The 23,432-nt window shown below is 35.9% G+C and overlaps 1 protein-coding gene across 4 annotated transcripts in view; it reads left to right on the top strand.

Annotated features, from left to right (window-relative positions):
• Nucleotides 1-23,432, top strand: part of DCLK1 (doublecortin like kinase 1) — a gene marked incomplete at both ends in the record, with an annotated part of 182,047 nt that overhangs the window by 115,274 nt on the left and 43,341 nt on the right. For all 4 annotated transcript variants that reach the window (XM_083361890.1, XM_083361892.1, XM_083361891.1 and 1 more), the window contains 3 exons: nucleotides 15,902-15,986; nucleotides 20,999-21,107; nucleotides 23,346-23,403. In XM_083361890.1, the coding sequence (XP_083218016.1) occupies nucleotides 15,902-15,986; nucleotides 20,999-21,107; nucleotides 23,346-23,403 (252 nt within the window). The remainder of the gene's footprint in view (nucleotides 1-15,901; nucleotides 15,987-20,998; nucleotides 21,108-23,345; nucleotides 23,404-23,432) is intronic.

Here is a 23,432-nt window from a genome sequence, read left to right as displayed (position 1 = left end):
TTCATTGATTCATTGCTTGATTATCTTTTCCAAGATCTTCCCAGGCATTGAGTTCAGGCTGATAGGTCTGCAGTTTCCTGGATTCATTTTTCCCCTTTTTGGAAGATGGGAACTACATCAGCTCTTTTCTAGTCCTTTGGTAGTTCCTCAGTGCTTCAGGATCTTTGAAAAATATAGTTCAGTGGTTCTGAGATCACATCTGCCAGTTCCTTCAGAACCTTGGGGTGTAGTCCATCTTGTCCTGGTGATTTGAACTCATCTAGGCTGGACAGGTGCTCACTTACTATTTTCTTGCCTATCTTAACTTCTGTTTCTAATCTGTTTTTTATGGTACTGTTTTTGATAGGTTGGACTAGTTTTTTTTCCCCTTTGTGTAAATACAGATACAAAAAACGAGTTGAGTAGTTCTGCTTTCTCCCTGTTGCTTTTCACCTTCTTGCTACTTTCTCCCAGTAGTGGACCAATCATTTCCTTAACTTTTTTCTTGTTTTTTTCATGTTGAAAGAAGCTTTGTTTCTTATTGTTGACTTTTGTCGCAAGCCTTAGTTCATTTTGAGCTTTAGCTTTCCTCACTTCATCTTTGCAGGCTCAGGATATTTGCTGATATTCTACGTTAGTTATGTGCCCCTCTTTCCACTTTTTATTCTTGTCCTTTTTGGTTTTCAATTTATCAGAGAGTTCCTTATGCAGCCATGCTGGTTTCTTTTGACAGCTGTTATTTTTCTTCTTCATTGATATTGTGCTAGACTGGGCTTTTATAATCTCACTTTTCAAAATTTCCAAAGCTTCTTGAGTTGTTTTCCCCTTGAGGATTCTCGTCCATGGAATCCTTCCCAAACTGTCTCGAAGTTTGTTGAAATTAGCTCTCTTAAAGTCCAAGACTCTAGTTTGACTGTGTTCTATTTGTTCTGTACCAGCCTGCTACCGGCCCTGCAGAAAAGGCAGGGACAACCACTTTTACAAGAAGGCAAGAGGCTGGAACTAAGCCTGCCAAATATATGGACACAAAAGCAAACAGAACAAGACATGAACCATGAAACAGGAGCTATTCAAGCGGTTGCCTTCAGCAAACCAGCCCTCCCACGCATTCCCCTTTTATACAGTTCAGGGCGTGGCTTCTCTCTGCCTCCTTCTGAGGTGCCCCATTGCCTTCCTCTGTTTACTCCTGATTGACTGCCTCCTGCGTCGGGCGTCCTTGAACAGGGCCAGCTGTGGGTCATCTTCATCCACACTGTCAGGCTCACACAGCTGGGTCTGTGTCGTGACCAGGTGGGAGGGGCCTGGCTGAGGGTTCTCATCAGCAAGCACTCCAACCCCCTCAGCAACCTCTCCAACACCCCCTCCTCCTCCTCTGAATCATCCAACCCAAATGCCGAACCCACAGGCTGACCCTGAATCACAACACTATTGCTTATGCTTGCATAATGTTGAATTCCAATATTGCATGATCACTCCCCCCCAAAGATTCCTATGGTTTCAACAACTTCTATCATTTCATCTCTGTTAGTGAGAATTAAGTCCAATATGGCTGATCCCCCAGTTCCCTTTTCTACTTTTTGGGAGACAGAGTTGTCTGCTAGGTTTGTCAGGAATCTGTTTGATCTTCCACTTGGTGCAGAGTTTGTCTCCCAGTTGATGTCAGGGTAATTAAAGTCCCCCATTACTATTGTGATGTGCTTCCTACATACCTTCGTTAACTGACTAGCAAAAAGTTCTTCTATTACCTCTGTTTGGCTGGGTGGCCTATAGTATACACCTATGGCAATGTCATTTCCCCCCTTTTATATTGACCCAAATGCATTCAAGACAGTTTTCATCATTGTTGTGCTCTATTTCTGTAGAGATGTAGTTATTTCTTATATAGAGAGCAACTCCACTTTTTTATTTGGTCTGTTTCTTTTAAATAATTTAAATCCCTATAGCTGTGTATTCCATTTGTGGGTTTCATCCCACCAAGTTTCCGTAATGGCAACAATATCATATCTGCCCTCATTTACCTGAATTTCTAATTCACTATGTTTGTTGCTCATGCTCTGTGCATTGGTGGATAGACAGTTGAGTCCTTTATGAGTGACCCTGTGTTTACTTTCTACATAAACTGTGTGGTGCCTGAGTTCTCCTATTTTCTTACCACTTGTTTGATTAGAGTTAATTAATTCACTGTCCCCATTGTTTAGTTTAAATATTCCTCCAGAAAAAACTGAATTTATTGCAAAGTAACTCAGTCCCTTTCTTTGATGGATGCAAACCATCTCTTTTGTACACTTTTTCATTGGACTACCTGCAGACATCATGACTAATATAACCAAAATCTTCCCCTTTACACCACTCCTTTAGCCACATATTGAATTCTGCTATATGCTGGCCTTTTCCATTTTGCTCCTTATACACTGGTAAAACCTCTGAAAAAGTAAGCCTACAGCCTATCCTGCTAAGTTCGTGCCCCAAGCTCTGGAAGTCATTTTACACAGAGAGTACATCTTTTTGGGACAGATGGTTAGTGCCAAGATGTACAATAGCATCCACATCAGACTCCTTGCTGATATTCTTGACTATCTTAAAAATACACTTCTTGTCCCTGATGGCAGTAGCACCTGGAAGACACCTGACCTCTTTCAAAACCTCTGTATCCTTTCCTAGATTTACATCCCTTGTAATTGAATCACCAACCAGAAGATGGCTTCTTTTTTTGGATGCCTTGCTCTTCTTGCATGACTGATGTGTAATTCCTGATTCATACTTTCCCCTGTCCAAAACAAGTTCTTCATCTCAGACCACAATCCCCTGCTTATTTGAGTTATCATCATCCCAACTATTTTGACCTGTCTCCTTAGTGTCCCGATTAAGGTCAGCAAGGGCATGGTATCTGTTATGCAGGGACAGAGCAAAAGCTTTGTGTTTGTGGTTCATAGTTCTCACCCTGCCAGATTCCACGGTTGCCCATACTGCCCTTCTCCTGCAGGATCTTTGTGGTAGAAGGGGCTGATAGTGCAGCAGCTCAAAATAGCAGAGGGCTGAACTGGAAACCTAATATGTGAACTTCAATTAACTGATAGCCATTGCTAAGAATTCTACAAGTTGAGGAGTACACACATTTAAAAGTTGCCACGGTTGGGAAATACTGCTGCAAATTAAGAAACGTACATAAAAGTGATATCAAAAGTATTTTGCACATGTAGTAGCCTTTTCAATATACATTAATTAATTTTAAAGTTAGTGATAGATAATTAATATTTTAGTGCCACATTACTACCACAATCTTATGATATAAATTCTCAGGAAGACGTTTAGAAAAATGAACATTTGTGAGTATCCTAGGCCTTCTACATCTCAAGAACTTGTGGTCTATCACAAAATCATGACATGGGAAAATATATTTGTGCAGCTGCCAAAATTACTGGGCTGCAATAGTTTCTGTAGTTGGATTTCAAGAGTACTGGCAGCTGTTCTCATTCTATTGATTGATGAACTCCTGAGAATTTTCTAAGGGACTCTTTAAGTTTTTAGAATATTGTCTAAACACCACTCTTTTTAAACAGATAGCATTCCCAGTCAAAGGAGCTTCTTCATATCTTTTGTCATTTTATATGAACAGAATTACACCATAGTCATATAATCCAACAACTTAGTATTCAGAAACATCTATTTCATACTTTAGATTAATTTAGTTTTTAAAATCACATGATACTTTAACATGTTTATTTGCACAGTATGAACTCCTGTTGGATTTCTGTCACATTTTATTTCATATAATTCACTAAAGTACTATATATTATTTCTAAATCCATAATGTTAATTTAAGAGCAAAAACAACAACAACCCAGCAAAATGAATTGTTCATTGACACATTACATTAGATGTTAGAGGGATCCATATAGGTTTCTATTAATTTTCCTTGAGAAAACAGTATCACATAAATTACTAATCCACCTTCACTAAGTGAAGAGGTATTTATACACGGGAACTATCTGATCTCTTTATTCCTGTATGTTGGGTGTTTTTCAGAAGACTTCTTTGTAGGGTCATGGAACCAAAACGGAGTTGTGGCACAAAAGTCCTAGGAGAGTCCCAAAGCAGAGGCAACATCTATTCTGTTCTTACTAGCATTAGATTATAGCTCACATCTAGATAAAGAAACCCATATAGAAAAACAATATTTGCACATTTTCTGAGAGAGCTATATAAAGTTTGTAATGCTTTCTAAGAAGGAAGACCTATTTTGGATAAAGTTTCCCTTTCATTGGCAAGTTTTTAGCAAAGTTCCTTCTCACTAAAAGAAATGGATTTACTGTACAATTATTTACCAGAGCTGGTATAAACTGAACGGGGTATGAGTTGTGGGGGTTGTACAACACTTCAGGGTTAGAAGTTTATAGCAACATTTAAAATGAACTATTTACAATGTAATTATTTTTTTCACTTTTTTCACTAAGAAAATATTTTTTCTTTTTTTTTAAAAAAAGAACCATATAAACAAGAGATTATATCTTCAACCTAGATTTCTCCAATGTATTTTATTAAAAACAGTATTTTCCGTAGCAAGTAAAATATTTCATTTTAATATACAGATGTATTGTAACTTACTAGCATTTATCTTCCCTTTGTAATCTTAGTATAAAATATCCTTCATTTGACTTAAACTAAAAATATGCACAATTCTATTAAAGACATAAATAAAGTCATGATAAGACAATAGACAACATAAGATCCATGGATAGCATAATATATATTATAATATGATATTTTGGTGTAATAAACAATAGAACATAGCTCTTGCGCTGTTAAACATCTGTTTAAATATTTATGTAAAATACTTTATGTAGTTTGTGCCACTAGAACCATTTAAAAAACTCTGCTGAAGTCTACACAGTTTTTTTATTGTTGTACACTTAAAGATTTTTGCTAATAGAAATTACCATAGCTTTATAAAAGATTATTATACCTAAAATAGAAAAAAAGGAACATGATCTGCGAAAATTTTTATTTTCATATAGATTCTAGTACCTGAAATAGTACTTGAAAATTAACATTGAGAGCCTCTTATTTTGGCATTAATTATCTCTACTCCACAAGAGAAGAAATTAGTAAAACAATGATTTTACTTTTTAATTCAAATAGGAATCAATTTAGAAGTTGTTGTTGTTGTTTTTAAAAAAAGTTATAGAGTGTTCATGTTTTGATAATCATCATAGGAACATGATATGTACGATCTGGAAGATTACTTGTGTTTCTGCACTTTAATTAAACAATCAAATTATGTGATTGTTAAACAACAGTCTACAATGCCAAAATACGATTATCCAAAAGGTAATCTATTTTTAGAATTCTTAAGATCTTTTTTCAAAATGTATTTTTAGTTTCTCAAGAACTACCAGCATTACCATATTTATTATCAATAAACAGAAAGTGCACAGATTAAATCACATGATTTTAAAGCCTTCACTTTTAACCAGAATATTGTAAAATGAAAATGGAAAAATAAAAACAAATTGGTATTTTTCATGAACATGATATAGTTCAAATAGTAGAAGTTCCATTTCTGTCTATAGAAAAAAAATACTTTTCAGATCTAAGCTATATTTTCAGGCAACTTGGATGTCGAAAGCTTATTTATATGAAAGAACATGGAGCCATAGTTTAAAATACCCATTTTTGTTGAAATAATGAAGCTCATATTGTTTAAGCAAAAATTAGTGAGTCTCATACGGGTTATGTTGTGGGTGCTACCAGATATGAGCTAAGGACTTCATATTAGCTTGGAGCCTGGAGCTATATTTTAAAAAGTCATTTCTGTTTGGTCAAGGAATAACTGGTTCGGAGTTTTGAGAGGGGGAAATAGAACCAGAGGGCAGTTGAATTCATACATTACTGTGAAAAAGTTCAAAAATAAAACTTGACCTTTAGAATATCTTTTAATTCAAGATCACTTTCCCTTTCCTTATGCACAAGAAGCTATACAGGCAATGTAAGGTGTGAATGCTGAGAGTGGAAACCTTGAAGTTGGAGAATATTTTATAGTGTTTTTTTCTGGATGGTAGATTTATGTCAATGATTCTTAATCTTGGCAAGTTTAAGATGCATGGGCTTCAATTACCAGACATGTTTCCAAAACTTAAGTAGTTTTTCTGCCCTCCTCAGTTATTGTATTTTGCCTCCACAAAATTTGTAATATTAGCATCTTTTGTTTATCATTAAAATGTTCAGAGGAGCCCTGGTTATTGCTACTAGGAATTAAAATTATCTCATTAATCACATACATATAGTTTAAATATTACACACAATTTAAAAAGTTAGTTAATAAAAAATAAATCAAAAGTAAAAAGTAAATCCAAAAAAATGATATATGGAAATTCAGTATCTCAGCATTCTGATTATGATAATTATAATATTCAGACAAATACAAAATTCTCTAGTAGTTAGCATTTCCTTCTTTTCCTGATTTTAACAATTCACTTGAAATTGACATTTCCTGATTCTGCAAATATTGATTAGTAGTGTGGCTGACAGAGACAGTACAGCATTGGAGAATTCTAGGAATTAAAAAAAGAATCTGGAAGCTTAGGTAAAGAAAAGCAAAGCAAAAATGTATTAAATAAATATGCAGATTTATTTTTTTTCTTTTTCAATAGCAATGATATTAAGCAAATAAATAAATCCCAACTTTTCCCTTCCCAGACAGCAAAAGCAACACATATGTGTGTACCCTAGTTTGGAACTGTAAGCTTTTCTTTATTTGTAAGTTATGTAAATCCCATTATTATGCTGGCTGATTCTTTTTTCTTTTTTTTTTAACTCATGTTTTATTAGTTTATAACATAAAATATAAAAATACCAAAGAAAATAATGAGAAAGTAAGGGAGGAAAAAGGGAAGGGAACAGACTAGGGCAGGGGTAGGCAACCTCGGCTCTTTTATGACTCATGGACTTCAACTCCCAGAATTCCTCAGTCAGCATAGCTGACTCAGGAATTCTGGGAGTTGAAGTCCATGAGTCATAAAAGAGCCGAGGTTGCCTACCCCTGGTCTAGGGCAAAGGGAAAGAAGAAAAGGTGTTGACTTTTGACTCCCTTTGGTGCAGTAGAATAAGATAATAGCATCAAACCTCAACGTTTTACTTTTACATAGTAATATAAGCTAGCCACTTCTATAACAACAAACCTATATAATCAGTAAAGCCTCAAATCAAAGTTTCGTTTTTCCCCCCACCTCAAGCACAAAGTCCAAAAGCAGTTTCCAAGTAGGAACAAAAGTAATTTTGTTTTTTTCTTTAATCAAAGCAGTCAATTTAGCCATCTCGGCTAACTCATCAACTTTTGCAGCCATTACAAACCCCTGGCTGATTCTTGAATTGATATACTGGAGTAATGAACCATAGTAAGTTATTATAGTACATACAAAATATTGTTGAGCTTGTACATATCAGAGACAGATAGAAGAGAATATTTGTAGCTCAGGGTTGAACTGTGGGATCCTTGCTGTTTTCTGAGCTTCCTTGTTTTCTTGCAGATATTTCATTACCAAACTAGGTAACATCAGCACTACAACAACATCAGGAAACAATCAAGCACAGAGAGCATCAAGGATCCCAGAAATCCCGGTGAATCATGACACAAAATTTAGTTTCTTTTTCTGTAGCTTGAAGAAATTTAAGTAACTGAAAGTAGAAAATAAAAGGTTAAAAATTATCTTGATTGTTTCATCTATCAATCAACTGCAAAACTATATCTCCCCTTTCCTGGTAATAAATGTAAAATAATAGCATATTAAAGAAAAAATATTTGCATTCTGGTCATGATACCAACATCTTCTGCTTTAGCATCTGCTTTGCTTCTACCTGAGATATAATGAAACTATATAGCCCTGAGATATAGTGAAACTTTCTGAATAAAAATGTGTTAGAAACAAAATCATGTTCCTTCATTTTCATCTATGCATTAACCTACTGTCCTGATTGTCACTTTATGTGAACTTGACATCTGCTTTTTACAAAATAAAGATAACTGGAAGAGTTATCTTACCTGAAAACTACCAAAATATCATGTTGCTCACCATAGACAACACTGCTTCACTGCCCTTTACAATATATTTTAAAGGGTATTTTCATATAGCTTGTTTATTGAATCCCCTGGCTTCAACTTTGTGTATGTTAGGAGTTGGCATTTTTAAAAGATGAGAAATTCAATACTGTATGATTACTGCAGTTTGCTAGTTTTTCTTTCCCCAAAGCACACTTAAATTGCCTGAATATTCAGTCTGAATATGAAATGGCCTTAAATGTATGTCCCTGGCTCCAATATTTTTTCACAATGAGGCAATGTAAATGTTATAAGTTTGCAGGCTTTGGAAAACACAAAACCTTGGTTAAAGTTAATCTGACAATCATTTTTATTTCCCAATAACAAATATTATGGAAAAATATTGGGCAAAATCATAGGCATTCTGATTTACAACCTTTTTTTTCTGTGATACATCAGACATAAACAGCTCCCTTAAAGCTGCAAATAGAACAGAAGAAAGATCTTCAGCGTATATTAATTTCTATGCTTAAAGCACTAGTATGCACTGATGTACTTTCAGCCTGAGGACTATTACTGAGGTTATCCATTTAAAATATTTACCAATGAACTGCAGAACAAAACTTTCAGTAAAATGTGCTTGAAACCCTATAGTGCTGATCTTCCTTTTTCCATCACAGAGTAATGGTGGTATGTTGACCATCTGTTAAATTAAGCTGATCTGGAAGTGAAGTACTTACAGATCAAATCCTGCTTTTATGCAGCTACTTTCTTTAATGTAGGTGTGCCATAAAAGTGGCCAGGTGGCCAGAAACTGAAACAAGAACTTCCTCTTAAAGTTTGTTTAACGGTGATGACATTTCAAATGGTGCAGACTGAATTAAAATTTAGACTTGCCATTTATATTGAGTGCTTCAGTTTCCACCAAGCCTTTTTGTTCTGGAATTATCTTTTTTTTCTTTAGTAATCCTATTGTGATATACAACTCTGTTGAAGTATAGTGTGTATGACTTCACAGTAACAGTCCAGAATGTTTGTCCAGAATGTTTGTAGTGATGCAGCATGAATTACAGTTCCATAAATATTTATTTATTTATTTATTTAATACTATTTCTATACCGCCCTTCTCCCGAAGGACTCAGGGCGGTGAACAGGGCAAGAATAAAAATACAGATTACAAAAGTTAAAACAAGATTAAATAAATGCCCACATACTAAAATACATCTTTAAAACCCAATAAAATAGCCATAACAAACCCCCCCCAATCCCTTCATCAGGCCAGGCCAGCTTGTTCAAAAAAGTATGTTTTTAGCTCACGGTGAAAGGAGCGAAGGTCGGGCGCCATCCGGAGCTCAACCGGTAGCTGATTCCATAGCTCCGGGGCACCCACAGAGAAGGATCTCCCCCTGGGGGCCACCAGTCGACATTCTCTGACCGGTGGCACCCTGAGGAGGCCCTCTCTGTGGGAACGCACAGGGCGGAGGGAAGTTGATGCCGGCAGCAGGTGTTCCCTCAGGTACTCCGGACCCCTGCCATGTAGGGCTTTGAATACCATTACTAGTACCTTGAATCTCACCCAGAAGGCAAATAAATAGTAATCATTAAGAGAAAGATTTAAATGTCCTTCAAACTTTGAGATATATCATGACCTACCTTCACCCTCATCCAATAAATAGAAATTAAAAGCACAAGAGTGACAGAAATGGCAATAACATGTACGGTTTGCATAGGACTGAATTTCATAAATGCAAAGAGCAAAAATAAACTGTAAAAAAAATAATGAAATGGCAATATCTTACTAAATTCAATGAAACAAAGTAAGGAAATTCAGTACAACTTCCCTAAGGCCTGGGACCTTTTTCTTTGAGCCCGTATAAGAACACATTTAATGGAAGTTCATGCTCAAGGAAACTCATAAAATTTCCCATGCAAGTACTTGTTCTTACTTGATATTTAAGAAATAATTGTTTCATTCCTTTGAATCAAGCAGAAACAGGGGTAGAGACAAGTGTAATCACCTTGAGTGCATCAACTGGTTTTGGTGGTTATACTCTTAAGTATAACAAGTATAAATTCAGTATACCAGATAATGTCTATAAAATACGTATTTGAGTTCTACAGAAAAGTAGCATCAAATTATACTAACATGGATCAAGATAGTTTTCTCCAAGATGGGAACTAAATGTTTAAGAAGTGTACTTACTTAGTATAGGTAAATATTCACATAAACTGGGCTGTGTTTTTTGTCTTTTACTGATGCAAGAAAGTATTGATTATTTAGGATGGAAAATATTTTTCAGAAATGCTGTGGTTTGCATAAGGAGCAAAGGTGATTAAGAGACTAAACTGTGCATAATTATGCACCTAACTGGATGTATTTCTAAATAATATATGCATTTAGGTCTGGTCAAAATATTTTCAGATAACATTTCTTTGTGTCAGATAGAAATATAATTTGAGATCAAATCCTAAAATTAATTAATTGAAGTTTAAGATGATGAAGCTATTCCATTCATTAAATACATCCGTCCCCTATTCTAAATCAAATGGCCTATGAAACTTTGTCTAGGCTTTTCCCCTGAATGTACTAAGTAGTCTAACTAGGGCAGAAGAGAAGAACATGTGTAGTCGTGTTTCTCCAATTTCCATTTTTAAGTTGAAGATCTAAAGGAAGCAGCGCTCAGGAAAGCATGTATTTGAGTTCTGCTTTTGATCCAGGAGCAGATATTAAGTATTACTGAGATAAAAATGAATTATATTGAACTCTGAAATAATGGGTGTATTAAGATTTTCAAACTATCAGGAATAAAAAAATGAAAACACCACGATTGTAGTATGTGTTTTAAGCAAAATACGTGTTTACTTGAAAATGTTACTATTTATTTTAGTGAGCCACTGTGATATGCTGATTTAAGACATCAAACTTGATTGGTCTTTTTAATATTTTTGTAATATCTTCAGCCCAAATCTTAATAAATTATTGCTGGGGTGGGGGAATTAAAGTTTAAGCAGGAAGTTATGTGACTAGATATTGCTTGCTCCCATCTTTGGTATTATGCAAATACTGTAGGTTTCAGAAAAGTTCCCAGCCTTAAAGATGCATTGGGTTATAACAAATTTATGAATCTATTTAGAAGAATAATGGAACATTAAATTAAAGTTGACCTTACCATACTAAAGCTGACATCACATGTAAATATAATTGTGTATCCACCAAACTCGGTGGAATTCACAGTGTAAACATTATTAAATACATTAATAATCCACAGCCATTTATCTTTGGTTTATCCTTCATCACACTATTATTGAGCAGGAACATTCTGAAATTCCATTATTTGCTTTAAACAAGTGAGAAAACTATCTACTAATCTATTTACATTAATCTTATTTTATGCTATTTTTCCTCTGCTTAATATTATAAATGAATACAGATTTTATATTTTAGGGACAAAAGCATTTTTCCTGATTCCTGAACCCTTGAATAAGAATGGCTTTCAGTTGCTCTTTGGGGTAATTGAATGCCTTTTGTATGAGTCTTTTTTTGAATGAAATACAGCTCTTTTTTGTAACTATCTGAAAATAATGAAAACTGCAAGATAAAGCTCTAAGATAAATTTTAATACAAATCAGATAAAACTCACTCAACCAAATAATGGTATTATTTTGGTAGGGGGCAATAATTTAGTAAGAAAATTTTAGAAATTCTGCTGCAATCACCATATGACCTGATGGAAATGTAAGTAAATGAGAAATTTTTCTATGTACTTTCTGGATAAAAATATAACTTTATTGACAAGCAATCCTCTTTATGTCTTGGTGGAAACCAGGGCTTTTTTTCCTCATAGAACGCTCAGAACGGAGTTCCGGCACCTTTTTTGGATGGAACCTTGTAGGGTAGGCAAGGCAGGTTGTACGACATGTGTGAGTTCCGGCACCTTTTTCTTTTACAAAAAAAGCACTGGTGGAAACAATTAAATAATCATGAGCTACACTAAATTCTATTGTAAAGGGTTTGGACTTATTCTCACTTGCTGCAGATGGTAAGAGAAGAACTAATGGAATGATACTTCAAGGATTGGGATATAGGTTAGATATTATAAAAAAATTCTTGACAGTAATAAATTCCTATATGAAGTGGTTTGCTCCCCTTCACTGGAGATTTTTAGAATCTTCATTGTTATGCATCAGGAATGGATTGGATTTGATGACCTTTTAGGTCTTTCCCAATTCATTGATTCTATGTAAAGACAACCATATTATTATAGATGATGATCTTCAGATGTTAGGCATGAATGTGCCTAAATTAATAAGAGTAATCAGTGTGAATATTTAAATAACTCCATATTTTTAAAAAATCAAAAGTTTTATATGAAAGTTTCTATTATTAATACTGTTGAAAAGTAACTGTACACTGAAATCAAAGATCACAGGGTAAACTGATTTTTAAATGTTATTCAGTTTTTTTCCTTAAAATTAAAAATCTGTGAAGTCCATTTTGTAAAGTGATCTAAATAAAATAGAGCTATATCACCATTATAAATGACATTTATAAATGACATTTATTACATTATGATGTATATTATTTTAAAATAATATACTGAAGCAAACACAGAAATAAATATATGCAAACTTGAAATTTATGTCTTTCTACTTTGAAACTGCATGGTAATATCAGATATCTTCTCTGCTGGGATTTTACTGTAGACTTTCAATACAAATGTTCAATTTATTTGGTACATTCCCACCAGGCAGCAAAATATCTGTTTTCTTTGTGCAAAACCAAGGAAAAGGTTCATTGTTATCATGAGAGTTTGATGCTCACATATCTTTAGTAGTCTGGGAAGGTCTTTCCACTGTTTTGTTTTATCTCTTACCAATATTATAAAAGTATCAGAGCAGTAGAGAATTTTTAAACCTGATGTTCTTTGGATGTGTTGTACTTCAACTTTCATGAACTCTCAGTCTTTGGGCAACTACGTTTGGAAATAATGAATTGGAGAATATGTTGCATTTGGGCAAGGCCTGTATATTCTTATCATACTAGCTGGAGCCAATCTTTAGAATAACTCTTTGACTCGGCTCATTTGGCCACTGGGGAGCCTTCTGCAGTTCATGGACTGTTTCAAGAAACATGTTGGCAGCCATCTGTTAATATTGTATGTTGAATAAATGAAGTTCAGTGTTGTCACTGAAAAGTAGAAATGAGAAGGCAGCGATAAGTAACATTTTCCTTTCACAAGAAGAAATTAGTCATAACAGTTATAGAGATTAAGGCATAATGAATGTAACTCTAGAAGTTCTTATAAGGCATGGGTCAAAAGATTACAGTAAGAATACACTGAACAGATTTTTACCTTCTTTTGTACTATAATTGCCTCTGATTCTTAAGTAGTTGCACAAAAATATCTTTAATTTAATTCCTTAGCTAAGAATCTATTGATAATATCCTTATTTAGTAAAACAAAGGGAATTTGATATAAGAAGCATTATTATTAGGACTGCAGTTTCTGGACCTTAGAAATACCACTAGATGGTAGCAAGCAGATACAGAAAACTTTACAAATTTTAATCTCTGTGGTTTTGGGGAGCTTTGCAGTCCAGGCTCAGATATTATGTTGCTTCTTCAAAGAATATAAAGTTATGTGAGCTAGCTATAAAAAATAATACACCTGTCATCCTCTAGATGAGAATGAGGGAAATATTTTAATCAAATATACAAATGAAAAGCTTTGAAAAGGGAAGGGACACGAAGCTGCCAGATTAATTCACTGTCAAACCCAAGATTTGAAGAAAAAGGTTTTCGCGGGTGTTTGTATGTAGATCTTTGGTCATTCGGGTTTTTCCCCATGTAGAATTGGAGGTATCAGGGCAACGTTTCGACGAAATCTCATCCGTCATTCTCAGGCTGGTGACTTCAGCTTCGTTCTTCTGGGAGAACGAAGAACGAAGCTGAAGTCACCAGCCTGAAATGACAGATGAGATTTCATCGAAATGTTGCCCTGATACCTCCAATTTTATGTGGGGAAAAACCTATATATATATATGAGAGATTTGTCCCGTGTCTGGGACCAAACATTGTAATACATACATATATACATGCGCACACACACAGAGAGAGAGGAAATCCATTTATGAAACCATTTACATATGATTCATTGTTTGAGCAGTTGATACAAACAGAATATAGATAATGGAAAAACCCCACATTTATATTAAAATACATTGGTACCAAATTAAATATATAATAGATAAGTCCAGACAAAGCATTAATTCCCAATCAAGATCTTGCTAACAGAAATGCAAACTACCATATTTTTCCGTGTATAAGATGCTATTTTTTCCTGCAAACACCCTGTTCAAAAATATGGTGCATCTTATACAAGTGCAGTGTCTTATACACGAAAAAATAATGGTAACCTCTGCAGCCCAGGGCATGCCTATGTGGGTTCTTTACATGCCATTGCCATGCCACCTGGTGGAGGTGTCAAGACCCTGTGGGCTTGCCACTAATAGGAGGGGGAGGGGGAAGATTGTTGGCTGGCCAAACTTCCAGATTTGCCGGCTCAGCTGTTTGGTGCTCCGCCAAACAACTGATCAGCGCAGAGAAATGGTGGGGAGTTTAAAACCTGATTTTGCTTCCCTTCCCTTGCTGTCATGCAAGTGCTCACACCGGTTTGTTTACCAGGGTTGGAAGGCTGCTTCTGTGAATTGACTATGCATGGTCATCATGCTGGATGCTGGTTAGGTGGGGGGGCGGCGGCTGGGAAGCGTCTATTTAGAGCGCTGGGAGGTGGTTGCTCCCAGCACTGACTTTGTTTGCTGTAAGCTTGGAACTCGCATGCTACAGCATCTTATACGAGGGTGTGTATTATAGATGGAAAAATATGGTAAATAATAGTTTGCTTGGCCTACTGTTGGCTTCCTGACCACCAGCTTCTTTGTTGCGTATCCAGGTATTATGTTAAAATTTATTACATTGTTCAAGGACTGGGAAGATACCATAATGATATTAGAAGGCTATATACAAATAAGCTGAGAATACAAAATCTCTTTTTTACTTGAAATTTGTTAATGGCTCTTGGCACATCTCTTGCTTATGAACCGTGGCGTAGCATGGGTTGTCAGCACCCGGGGCAAGGCAAGTAATTTGCGCCCCCTAACCTGCTGGGCGGCCGCTGCACTGTCCCTCCCCCAGATAGTCCCTCGCTCTCTCTCTGCACCGCACCGCACCGCACGCCTGGCACCCCCCCTCCACAGTGGGCGGCAACCCGGCGGCTCGGATCGGATTCGCACAGCCAGCACTGCAGTGAGAGAGAGTGAGTGAGCCAGGCAGGGGCAGAGAGCTGCGAGTGCGAGCGCGCCCCCCAGATGTTGCGCCCGGTGCAGCTGGCCCCCCCTGCACCCCCCACGCTACGCCACTGCTTATGAAGAAGGCATGGGAAACATTAACATTTTCCTCCAGGCCTTTTGACTAAGCATTTTTTCTGCTATGGTGAGTCATTCATGTAGCAAACTTTACAGGTAAGAAAGCAGAAGCACCTGTACTGGTGACTAACACCTCAAATCCTAAATGATGGATTACTCAGAGAAACAGAGCAATACATTTTCAATGATAGAGCATTTTAACAGAGATGTTCTGAATTATTAAAAAAATGATGAGGCTAACAAGGAAAGAAAACGTTACACAGCAGGTTTTTACATAATAAGCAGTAAATTGAAAATGGTTTTGGAAGGTATTCAAGAATAGAATGTTTTAGGACCATTTTTTTAAAAAAAAACCATTTCAAATCATCTATCAAGAAGTCTCTCTAAGTGTTTTTTGTTATAATTTGCTTTCTTGGAATCATATTTAATTATCTTTATCCAATCCAATTCTATATTTTTCAGAGCTCTCAGCACAGTGGTTCCTCTACCTCATTAGCCTCTACCAAAGTCTGCAGTTCGATGGATGAAACCGATGGGCCTGGTGAAGGTAATATAAGTAGATAAAATGCCTCTCTGTTTAAAAGGTGATAATACAAAGGTCTCTATGATTTATTGCCTCTAAAAGTTAAAGAAAGATTATTGATATTAGGGCAGAATTGATGTTTTGTATTAAACTGTCTTTAGCATCCATGTATTGCTGAATAATCATATACTTTCATAGCCATTTTCCATTTTTCCAATAGTCAAAATATTCCAACTGTATATTATATACTTAAGTATGAGAGTACATGTCCTTGACAAAAAAAATATATTGTTTGGTTAATTTTGTAGTTCAGATTGTTTATAGAGGTTTTAATTGCTGTGGTTTGAAAGTTAATTAGTTATTGCCTAAACCTTTTGTACACATGCCACAAATATGAAGGATTATATCATAATTTCATGTGAACTGAACTGAACTATTGTGAATGTTAGTCTGCAGCCTAGTTTGGATTATTCATTGACTGCAAACATCAATAATCCTCATTCATAGTTCAGGCATGGTTCTTGTTCATCCACAAATCAATAAATAATGTAGCCCAGAATGGGAGAGAAATTTTCTAGAGAGAGAAGAATTGACTCTTTTGAAAAGGTAGAAGCAGAACTAGAAATAGAAAGTGGGGGAGAAGCTATGGGCTGAAACTGGGAAAAGAGGGTCAATGTTATTTTGTAGTGGTTCAGATTAAGGCTGGAATTTCTAGCAAAAAAGGGATTTCCAACTAAATGAAAGGAAGTTTAAGTTTAAGAAAAATGGCTATTTCTTTAGAAATAAGTATATTCTGTTGAGGATTTGCATTTAACCTTTCCTTTTTTTCTGTGCTGCTAAGTCATTTTTATTTGCTAGTGAATTCTATATAATTTCAGGCTTCTTCCAGTGTCTAAGGTGAGCATGAGTATATTATTGCTATTTATAATTTTCTTATGATGTATAAGTCAAACTTCAGAGAAAAATCTATTCTGAGATTCTGCCAGAGAAATTCTTATTTGTAGCAGACCCTTAAATGCTATGAACATTTCTTTTTCAGTCCTTGTGGATTTTCTGTTTAGTTGCTGACCCTGGCTCAAGCAATTATTACTTCTTTTCTACACACTAAAGAAATGTAGACATGTATGCATTTGAGATTTAAAATTTAAAAAAGATGTCTATATTATTTATTTATCAATTGGGCTTATGTGCCACTTCAATTGAAATTTACTTTCAGCAGTGTACACATCCTGTTTCTATAAATAAAGTTAAAGTGGGTCCTAGCAATGATTATTCTTCTTTGAGTGAGTTATTCCTTTGCCTCTTAAAGAGACCTTGGTTCACCTCTTTATAGGTTCTGAAGAAGCTATTGTTGGACACCACAATTTTCATTCAGCATCTAGCTTCCCCTTTTGGGAAAGGTGATTGAAAAGGTGATTGCAGAGCTTCAGAGGCACTTGGAAGAAATGGGTTATCTGGATCTCTCTTAGTTGGAATTCAGTCCTGAGTATAAAATGGAAATGGCACACTTTGGGATGATCTCTGTTGAGAGTGTGACAAGAGCTTGTGCATCCATCCTTGCCCTTCTTGGCTTCTTTGTGGCTTTCAATACCTTTGACCACAGTATATTTCTAGATCAGTTCAGAGAATTGAGTGGGCCACATAGTGTTGTGTTGGTTTATGTGGGTGCCACAGAGTTCGGTACTCTTCTCCTTACTATTTAACACCTATATAAAACTACTGAGTCAGCTCATCCATTGCCATGCAGTGAGATATCATCAGTATGCTGATGATAGTCAATTCTGTATCTCTATCTCAGCAAATTAAGCAAAGCCACGAACTTCCTATCCCATTGCCTGCAGGCTGTGAGGGACTGGAAAACCAGCCTTCAGCTGAACCCTGGCAGACTGAATGATTTTGGGTTTGGGGACCTGCCAATTCTATGACTAGGCCATTTTTTGTTCTGGATGTGTTGCATTGCCAGCAGGCAAACTAAGATCCCTCCTGGACTCACAGCTCCTACTCGATAAGCAAGCGGCAGTTGTGATAGCTTTTGTTTTTATAATTACATTAACATTTGATCATTTTTTGGGTCTATCTCCCAAAAAAGGGCTGAAATATTCTATATACACTAAATAGGCTATGCTACATAGCAGAGAGCTGTAGGTTTTAAATTATTATTTTTACAAGCAATAAATCCAAGAATTCAGAAATCCAAGTGTTTCTTCTTTTTTTGCTAAGTTTATAAATCTCCCTGAGCATGACATTAATCTTGAAATCCTGCCAAGTAATTTTTCTGCACAATTTTTGTCTAGTATAATTAAGGGAGATTGAATCTGTTTCTCATGCTTTCCCTGGATATAGGAATCTTTCCCGTAACATACCTTGTCCCTCCCTTAAGCACATTCTTAAAGTTTGTTTGGCATCTAATGTCAAGCTAGCATAAATAATTATTTGAAATTCATCATGTTGGTTGTCAGAGAAATTGGGTGGGTTATTTCACTAAATTTTTCAGAATAAGAAATTATCCACCAATTTCTCAAAGACAGGGCTCTTTCTTGGTTAACCAATAGGAAGATTTGCCTTGTTATGTCTTCTTTTGAAAATGAATTGAGATATGAGAATTCATAAATTGACTGGTTGGTTTTATGCCATTAAGCTCGGGTTGTCTTTTAGTGACCACACAGATAGTCCTTCTTCAAAATGATTTGTCCCCAAACTGGCCTTTCATATCTTCTGACCATACATCAATAGCCTTCGTAATCAAAGCCATTCAGCTTGATGTTGGAAGAATACTATACTATGAAATGAATGTAAGATTTTGTATGATGATCAGAATCTACTAAAATTGGCAGCCAAAACAAATTTAAATCAACAAACTCAAGAAATATGTGCACATAACTTAGCCATCTTGCAATTTTTAAAAAGTGCAGGAAATCACATTTTCCTTGAGAATTTTTTTTGAATTTCTTTTTTGTTTAGAAATAATTTCAAAGTTGGAGTGAGTAAAACATGGGTGAGTTTGATATCAGGTATCATCAGTCTGCTGGTGATATTCAGTGAATATTTCAAACTACACTTGAAGACCACTCAGAAAGTGCGGATGATCCAGAACACAACAACATAGGCAACTTTGGATCTATGCAACACCTTTACTGTGGAAACTGCACTCAGTACATTTCAATGTGCTGGTTATCTCTTATAAAGCTATTCATGGCACAGAGCTTGATTATTGGAGGAACCACCTGTGTTCCATAGTTGCTGTCCATCTTATATGATTCAGCAGCATGCTCTAGATCCCATTGATAAGCAATACCATTCAATGGGAGCCAAGAAACAGGTCTTCTCTGATGTAGCGTCTGGCTTCTGCACTGATATTTTTCCAAATGTTTGCACAGTCCCCAGGCTAACCTTATTTAAATGTGCCCTCAGGATTTGGTTCTTTTTCCAACCTTAGGTTATAATAGGTGTCAGACTCCTTTTGGGTTAACTGATTTGTAAGATAGTAGCTGTTTATTTCTAAATAATTTTATTGCATGGATTGTTTTATTTTAAATTTTTCATATTTAATACTGCACAGAATCACAGTAAAGTTAATAAATTTAATTTAATTTAATTTAATTTATTAATATTTCTATACCGCCCTTCTCCCGAAGGACTCAGGGCGGTGTACAGGGCAAGAATAAAACACAGAGATTTACAAAAGATAAAAGATAATTAAATACATGCCCGATTAAAAATACAGTAATACATAGTAAAAGAAACCCCCAATAAAAAATAGTAAAAAACCCCACCAATCCCCCCTCAGGCCAGGCCGGCTTGCTCGAACAAGTATGTTTTCAGATCGCGGCGAAAGGAGCGAAGATCGGGCGCCGTCCGGAGCTCAACCGGTAACTGGTTCCATAGCTCCGGGGCGCCCACAGAGAAGGATCTCCCCCTGGGGGCCACCAGTCGACATTCTCTGACCGGTGGCACCCTGAGGAGGCCCTCTCTGTGGGAACGCACAGGGTGGAGGGAAGTAGACGCCGGCAGCAGGTGTTCCCTGAGGTACTCCGGACCCCTGCCAAATAAAATAGTTCTATGGTTACTTAAAATGGATGGCGCAATTGCTAGGCTTTTTTGAGGTGGAAAACAGTGTGTAAGTGTAAGCCTTATTATAGGCATGCTAAAAAGCTAAAAATAGAGAAACCCCCAATGCAGCCTTGTCTTGCTGTGGCTCCATCTGTTTTGCAGCCTCCAATTTTCCCCAGAAGCTGAGTTGTGGCCCTTATATTTCAATTTATTAAAGAAAATTCTCTTTAATCAAATTGAGAAAGAACTGCTTAATGAAAACAAAACAAGAATTTATCTGACAGTTCAATTATTCCACTGATTGTGGAGCAGAATTTTAAAGGATTAAAAGTAAGCAGAGAGCTGTTATGGTTAGAAAAAGCTAAACATGGTTCATTTAAGTGAAGGTATGTGGCTTGAGCTTTTAAAAAATATATGAAGAATAATTATTCTCTAATTGCTGCTAAAATACAATAAATATAACCTCTTTTTCCTCTCTCTTGATTTAACTGTGAAGGTTTTTTAATCATCTGGTTTTCCAGGTTGAATTTGTTAGTGACATTATGGGGAACACTCGTTTAAAAACTAAATATTTTATACAAAAGGAGGAAAATAGGAGTTATCACATGAGCAAGTGTTGCTCTCAGCTTACATGATGTAATAAAATATGTGCTTGAATGTTAGACTTCTTTTGTAGGTAGACTTAATTATGGTGTGTTGAACTAATCCCACATTGAGATGAAATAGGACGTCTGTGAGTTGATCACCAATGTGTATGAGATAAATCATACAAGCAACGTGTAAGTGTGGGTCCAGCATCCATCAGTTTAACATTTAATATTGTGAAACTTTCTGACAGTATCAGCAACATGGTTTCTCTGTTTTGCAAAATGCTGTTTCTGGACGTTTTCAATTGTCTGAAGCTGTATACGTAGGTAAAATATGCATTATATGTCACATATGTGTTGCTTTTCCCACAAATAAAGCTTACTAACAATTCTTTTCAGAAGTGTTGGATGAAGGCTTCCAGGTTCCAGTCTCAATAGCTGAGAGGTATAAAGTTGGTCGGACTATAGGAGATGGAAATTTTGCCATTGTAAAAGAATGTATAGAAAGGTGAGCGAGTTCTTTTGCTTATTACTGTTAAAGTGTTTCCTAATGTTAGACTATTCCTAGATCATATCACTATTTACAGATGATACATAACAAAGTAGTGCCCTAAGTACATATGAACAACAACAACAAGAAGACTCCAGTTAGGCCTATGAAGAAAAGTTATTTAGAATTTATCTATAAATGAAATGCTTTTATTTTTTATCATCCTTGACTATTCTTTCTATAGTTTGATCTTATGGGACATGTATGTTTTTTGATAAACAATGCTGTTTAAAAAGCTTCATATATATGCGGGCACAGTAAGTATCTTGAAAACAAAAAAAAAATCCTTCCTTAACATAACTTTTTTGGTTCTGACTTCCAAATCTCTGCTGCAGCTGTTACCTGCAGTAGTCTTTGTATGCTGCACTGGTTATAATATATAAAACATGACATGCTGAGGTTCAACTCAACAGAAAATAGCTCTTTTTCCATCAACTGTTTGGTAAAGAAGGAATTTTGGGGAGAAATCCCACTTTCTCCCTTTAGGAGCATTTTGGTAATGTCAGAAGAATTTCCTGCGCATCAGCTGTTGGCATACACAGGCCCTTCTGTAGGCAGGAGTTTATGTGTAGAAGCTAGCTGCTATATGCAAAAGCATCCTGGCCTGATGGGATAAACCATGTCTATCACAAGCAACCAATGCAATCTCAGACAAATGAAACATGTGTTCTTTTCCAGAATTATCTAAACAGTATAAATTAGTGTATAATTAAATAAAAAGTTATTCAGTTCCACTTCAGGGATTGGGTAATATTGATTTATTGCATTTCATTCTTTCTTTCTTTGAAGATGTTCAAGGCAGCTTCCATATTCTTCTCTTCTACTGGTGCCTATCAATCTATGGGGAAGGATCTGTCTCTTTTAGAATAACTTGGGCTGAGTCAGGGATGAAGTTGTGTTCCCAGAGATTTAAGCCCAGTACTCTAAGCTTCATGTTGTACTTTAACAAATGGTTTGACAAAGAAAAAAGAAAAAGAAAATACTGTATATGTCTTTGCTGGACACTGACGGGAATTGTGTAAGCTCATGTTATCCTACTGTAGTTTTGTCATATATTTGAGCACATCTGAAGTGTAATGTTTTAAGGTGACAGAAAGTAAAGAAAGGAGGTTGAATGGACAATGCTGAGTTTATTATTGCTTAATGAGACAAAGAACAAAATAGCATCTGCATATATTTTGGTAAGGGACGCGGTGGCTCAGTGGGTTAGGACGCTGAGCTTGTCGATCAGAAGGTCGGCAGTTTGGCGGGTCGAATCCTGAGTGATGCGTAACAGAGTGAGCCCCTGTTACTCGTCCCAGCTTCTGCCAACCTAGCAGTTCGAAAGCATGTAAAAATGCAAGTAGAAAAATAGGGACCACTACTGTGGGAAGGTAACAGCATTCCATGCGCCTTTGGCATCTAGTCATGCCGGCCACATGACCACAGAGACGTCCTCGGAGAAGCGCTGGCTCTTCGGCTTTGAAACGGAGATGAGCACCAGCCCCTAGAGTCGGAAACGACTAGCACGCATGTGTGGGGGAACCTTTACCTTTACTATATTTTGGTACCACTAGAACTGATAATACCATAAAATCTGAATTATTAAAAAAAAGTTGAACATGCAAGCCTAGGATTTTAAATATGTGGGGGGGAGGAGAAAGAGGATTCCAAATGGTAATCTATATAAAGATAGCTTTTTGATACTCTTATTTCTGAGTAACTTATATTATGCCAAGAAGCCCTCTAGTGGGGGAAATGATTCCTTGCTCAGGGAGATATGCTTTTTCTTTTCTTTTCTTTTCTTTTCTTTTCTTTTCTTTTCTTTTCTTTTCTTTTCTTTTCTTTTCTTTTCTTTTCTTTTTTTTTTTTTGAGCAATGCTGCAATATGATAAAACGTGTGTGGACTTCTTATTTTTCCTAAGCCTTTGCTTTAAATATTGAATTTAAACTTCATTTTAATCTTTAATGTTTCCATTTCTATTAGCAATTATATTATTTAAATCAATATCATTATCCCTTCATGTTTCACAGCAGTAACAAAATAGAAACTCTAAAAAGTTCCTTATTTTCTGCTGGAGATTTTCTAGCCATTTCTATTAAGGTGCACATTTAGGCTGCTCTGCAAAATAATCTCAGGTTATGTGTTAAATTGTAAAATGTTGTCACAATTGGGTAAGTGAATTTAATCTGTTTCTTCCTTCTGAATGTTGTTAGGTCAACTGCTAGAGAATATGCCCTGAAAATCATTAAAAAAAGTAAATGCAGAGGAAAGGTAAGTGTCGAGATCCACAGTGGAGCATC

The sequence above is a fragment of the Vipera ursinii genome, assembly GCF_947247035.1.
Source record: "Vipera ursinii genome assembly, chromosome: 4".
Lineage (NCBI taxonomy): Eukaryota > Metazoa > Chordata > Lepidosauria > Squamata > Viperidae > Vipera > Vipera ursinii.
The sequence above is the reverse complement of the archived record's forward strand: the minus strand, read 5'-3'. Positions and strand labels throughout refer to the sequence as shown.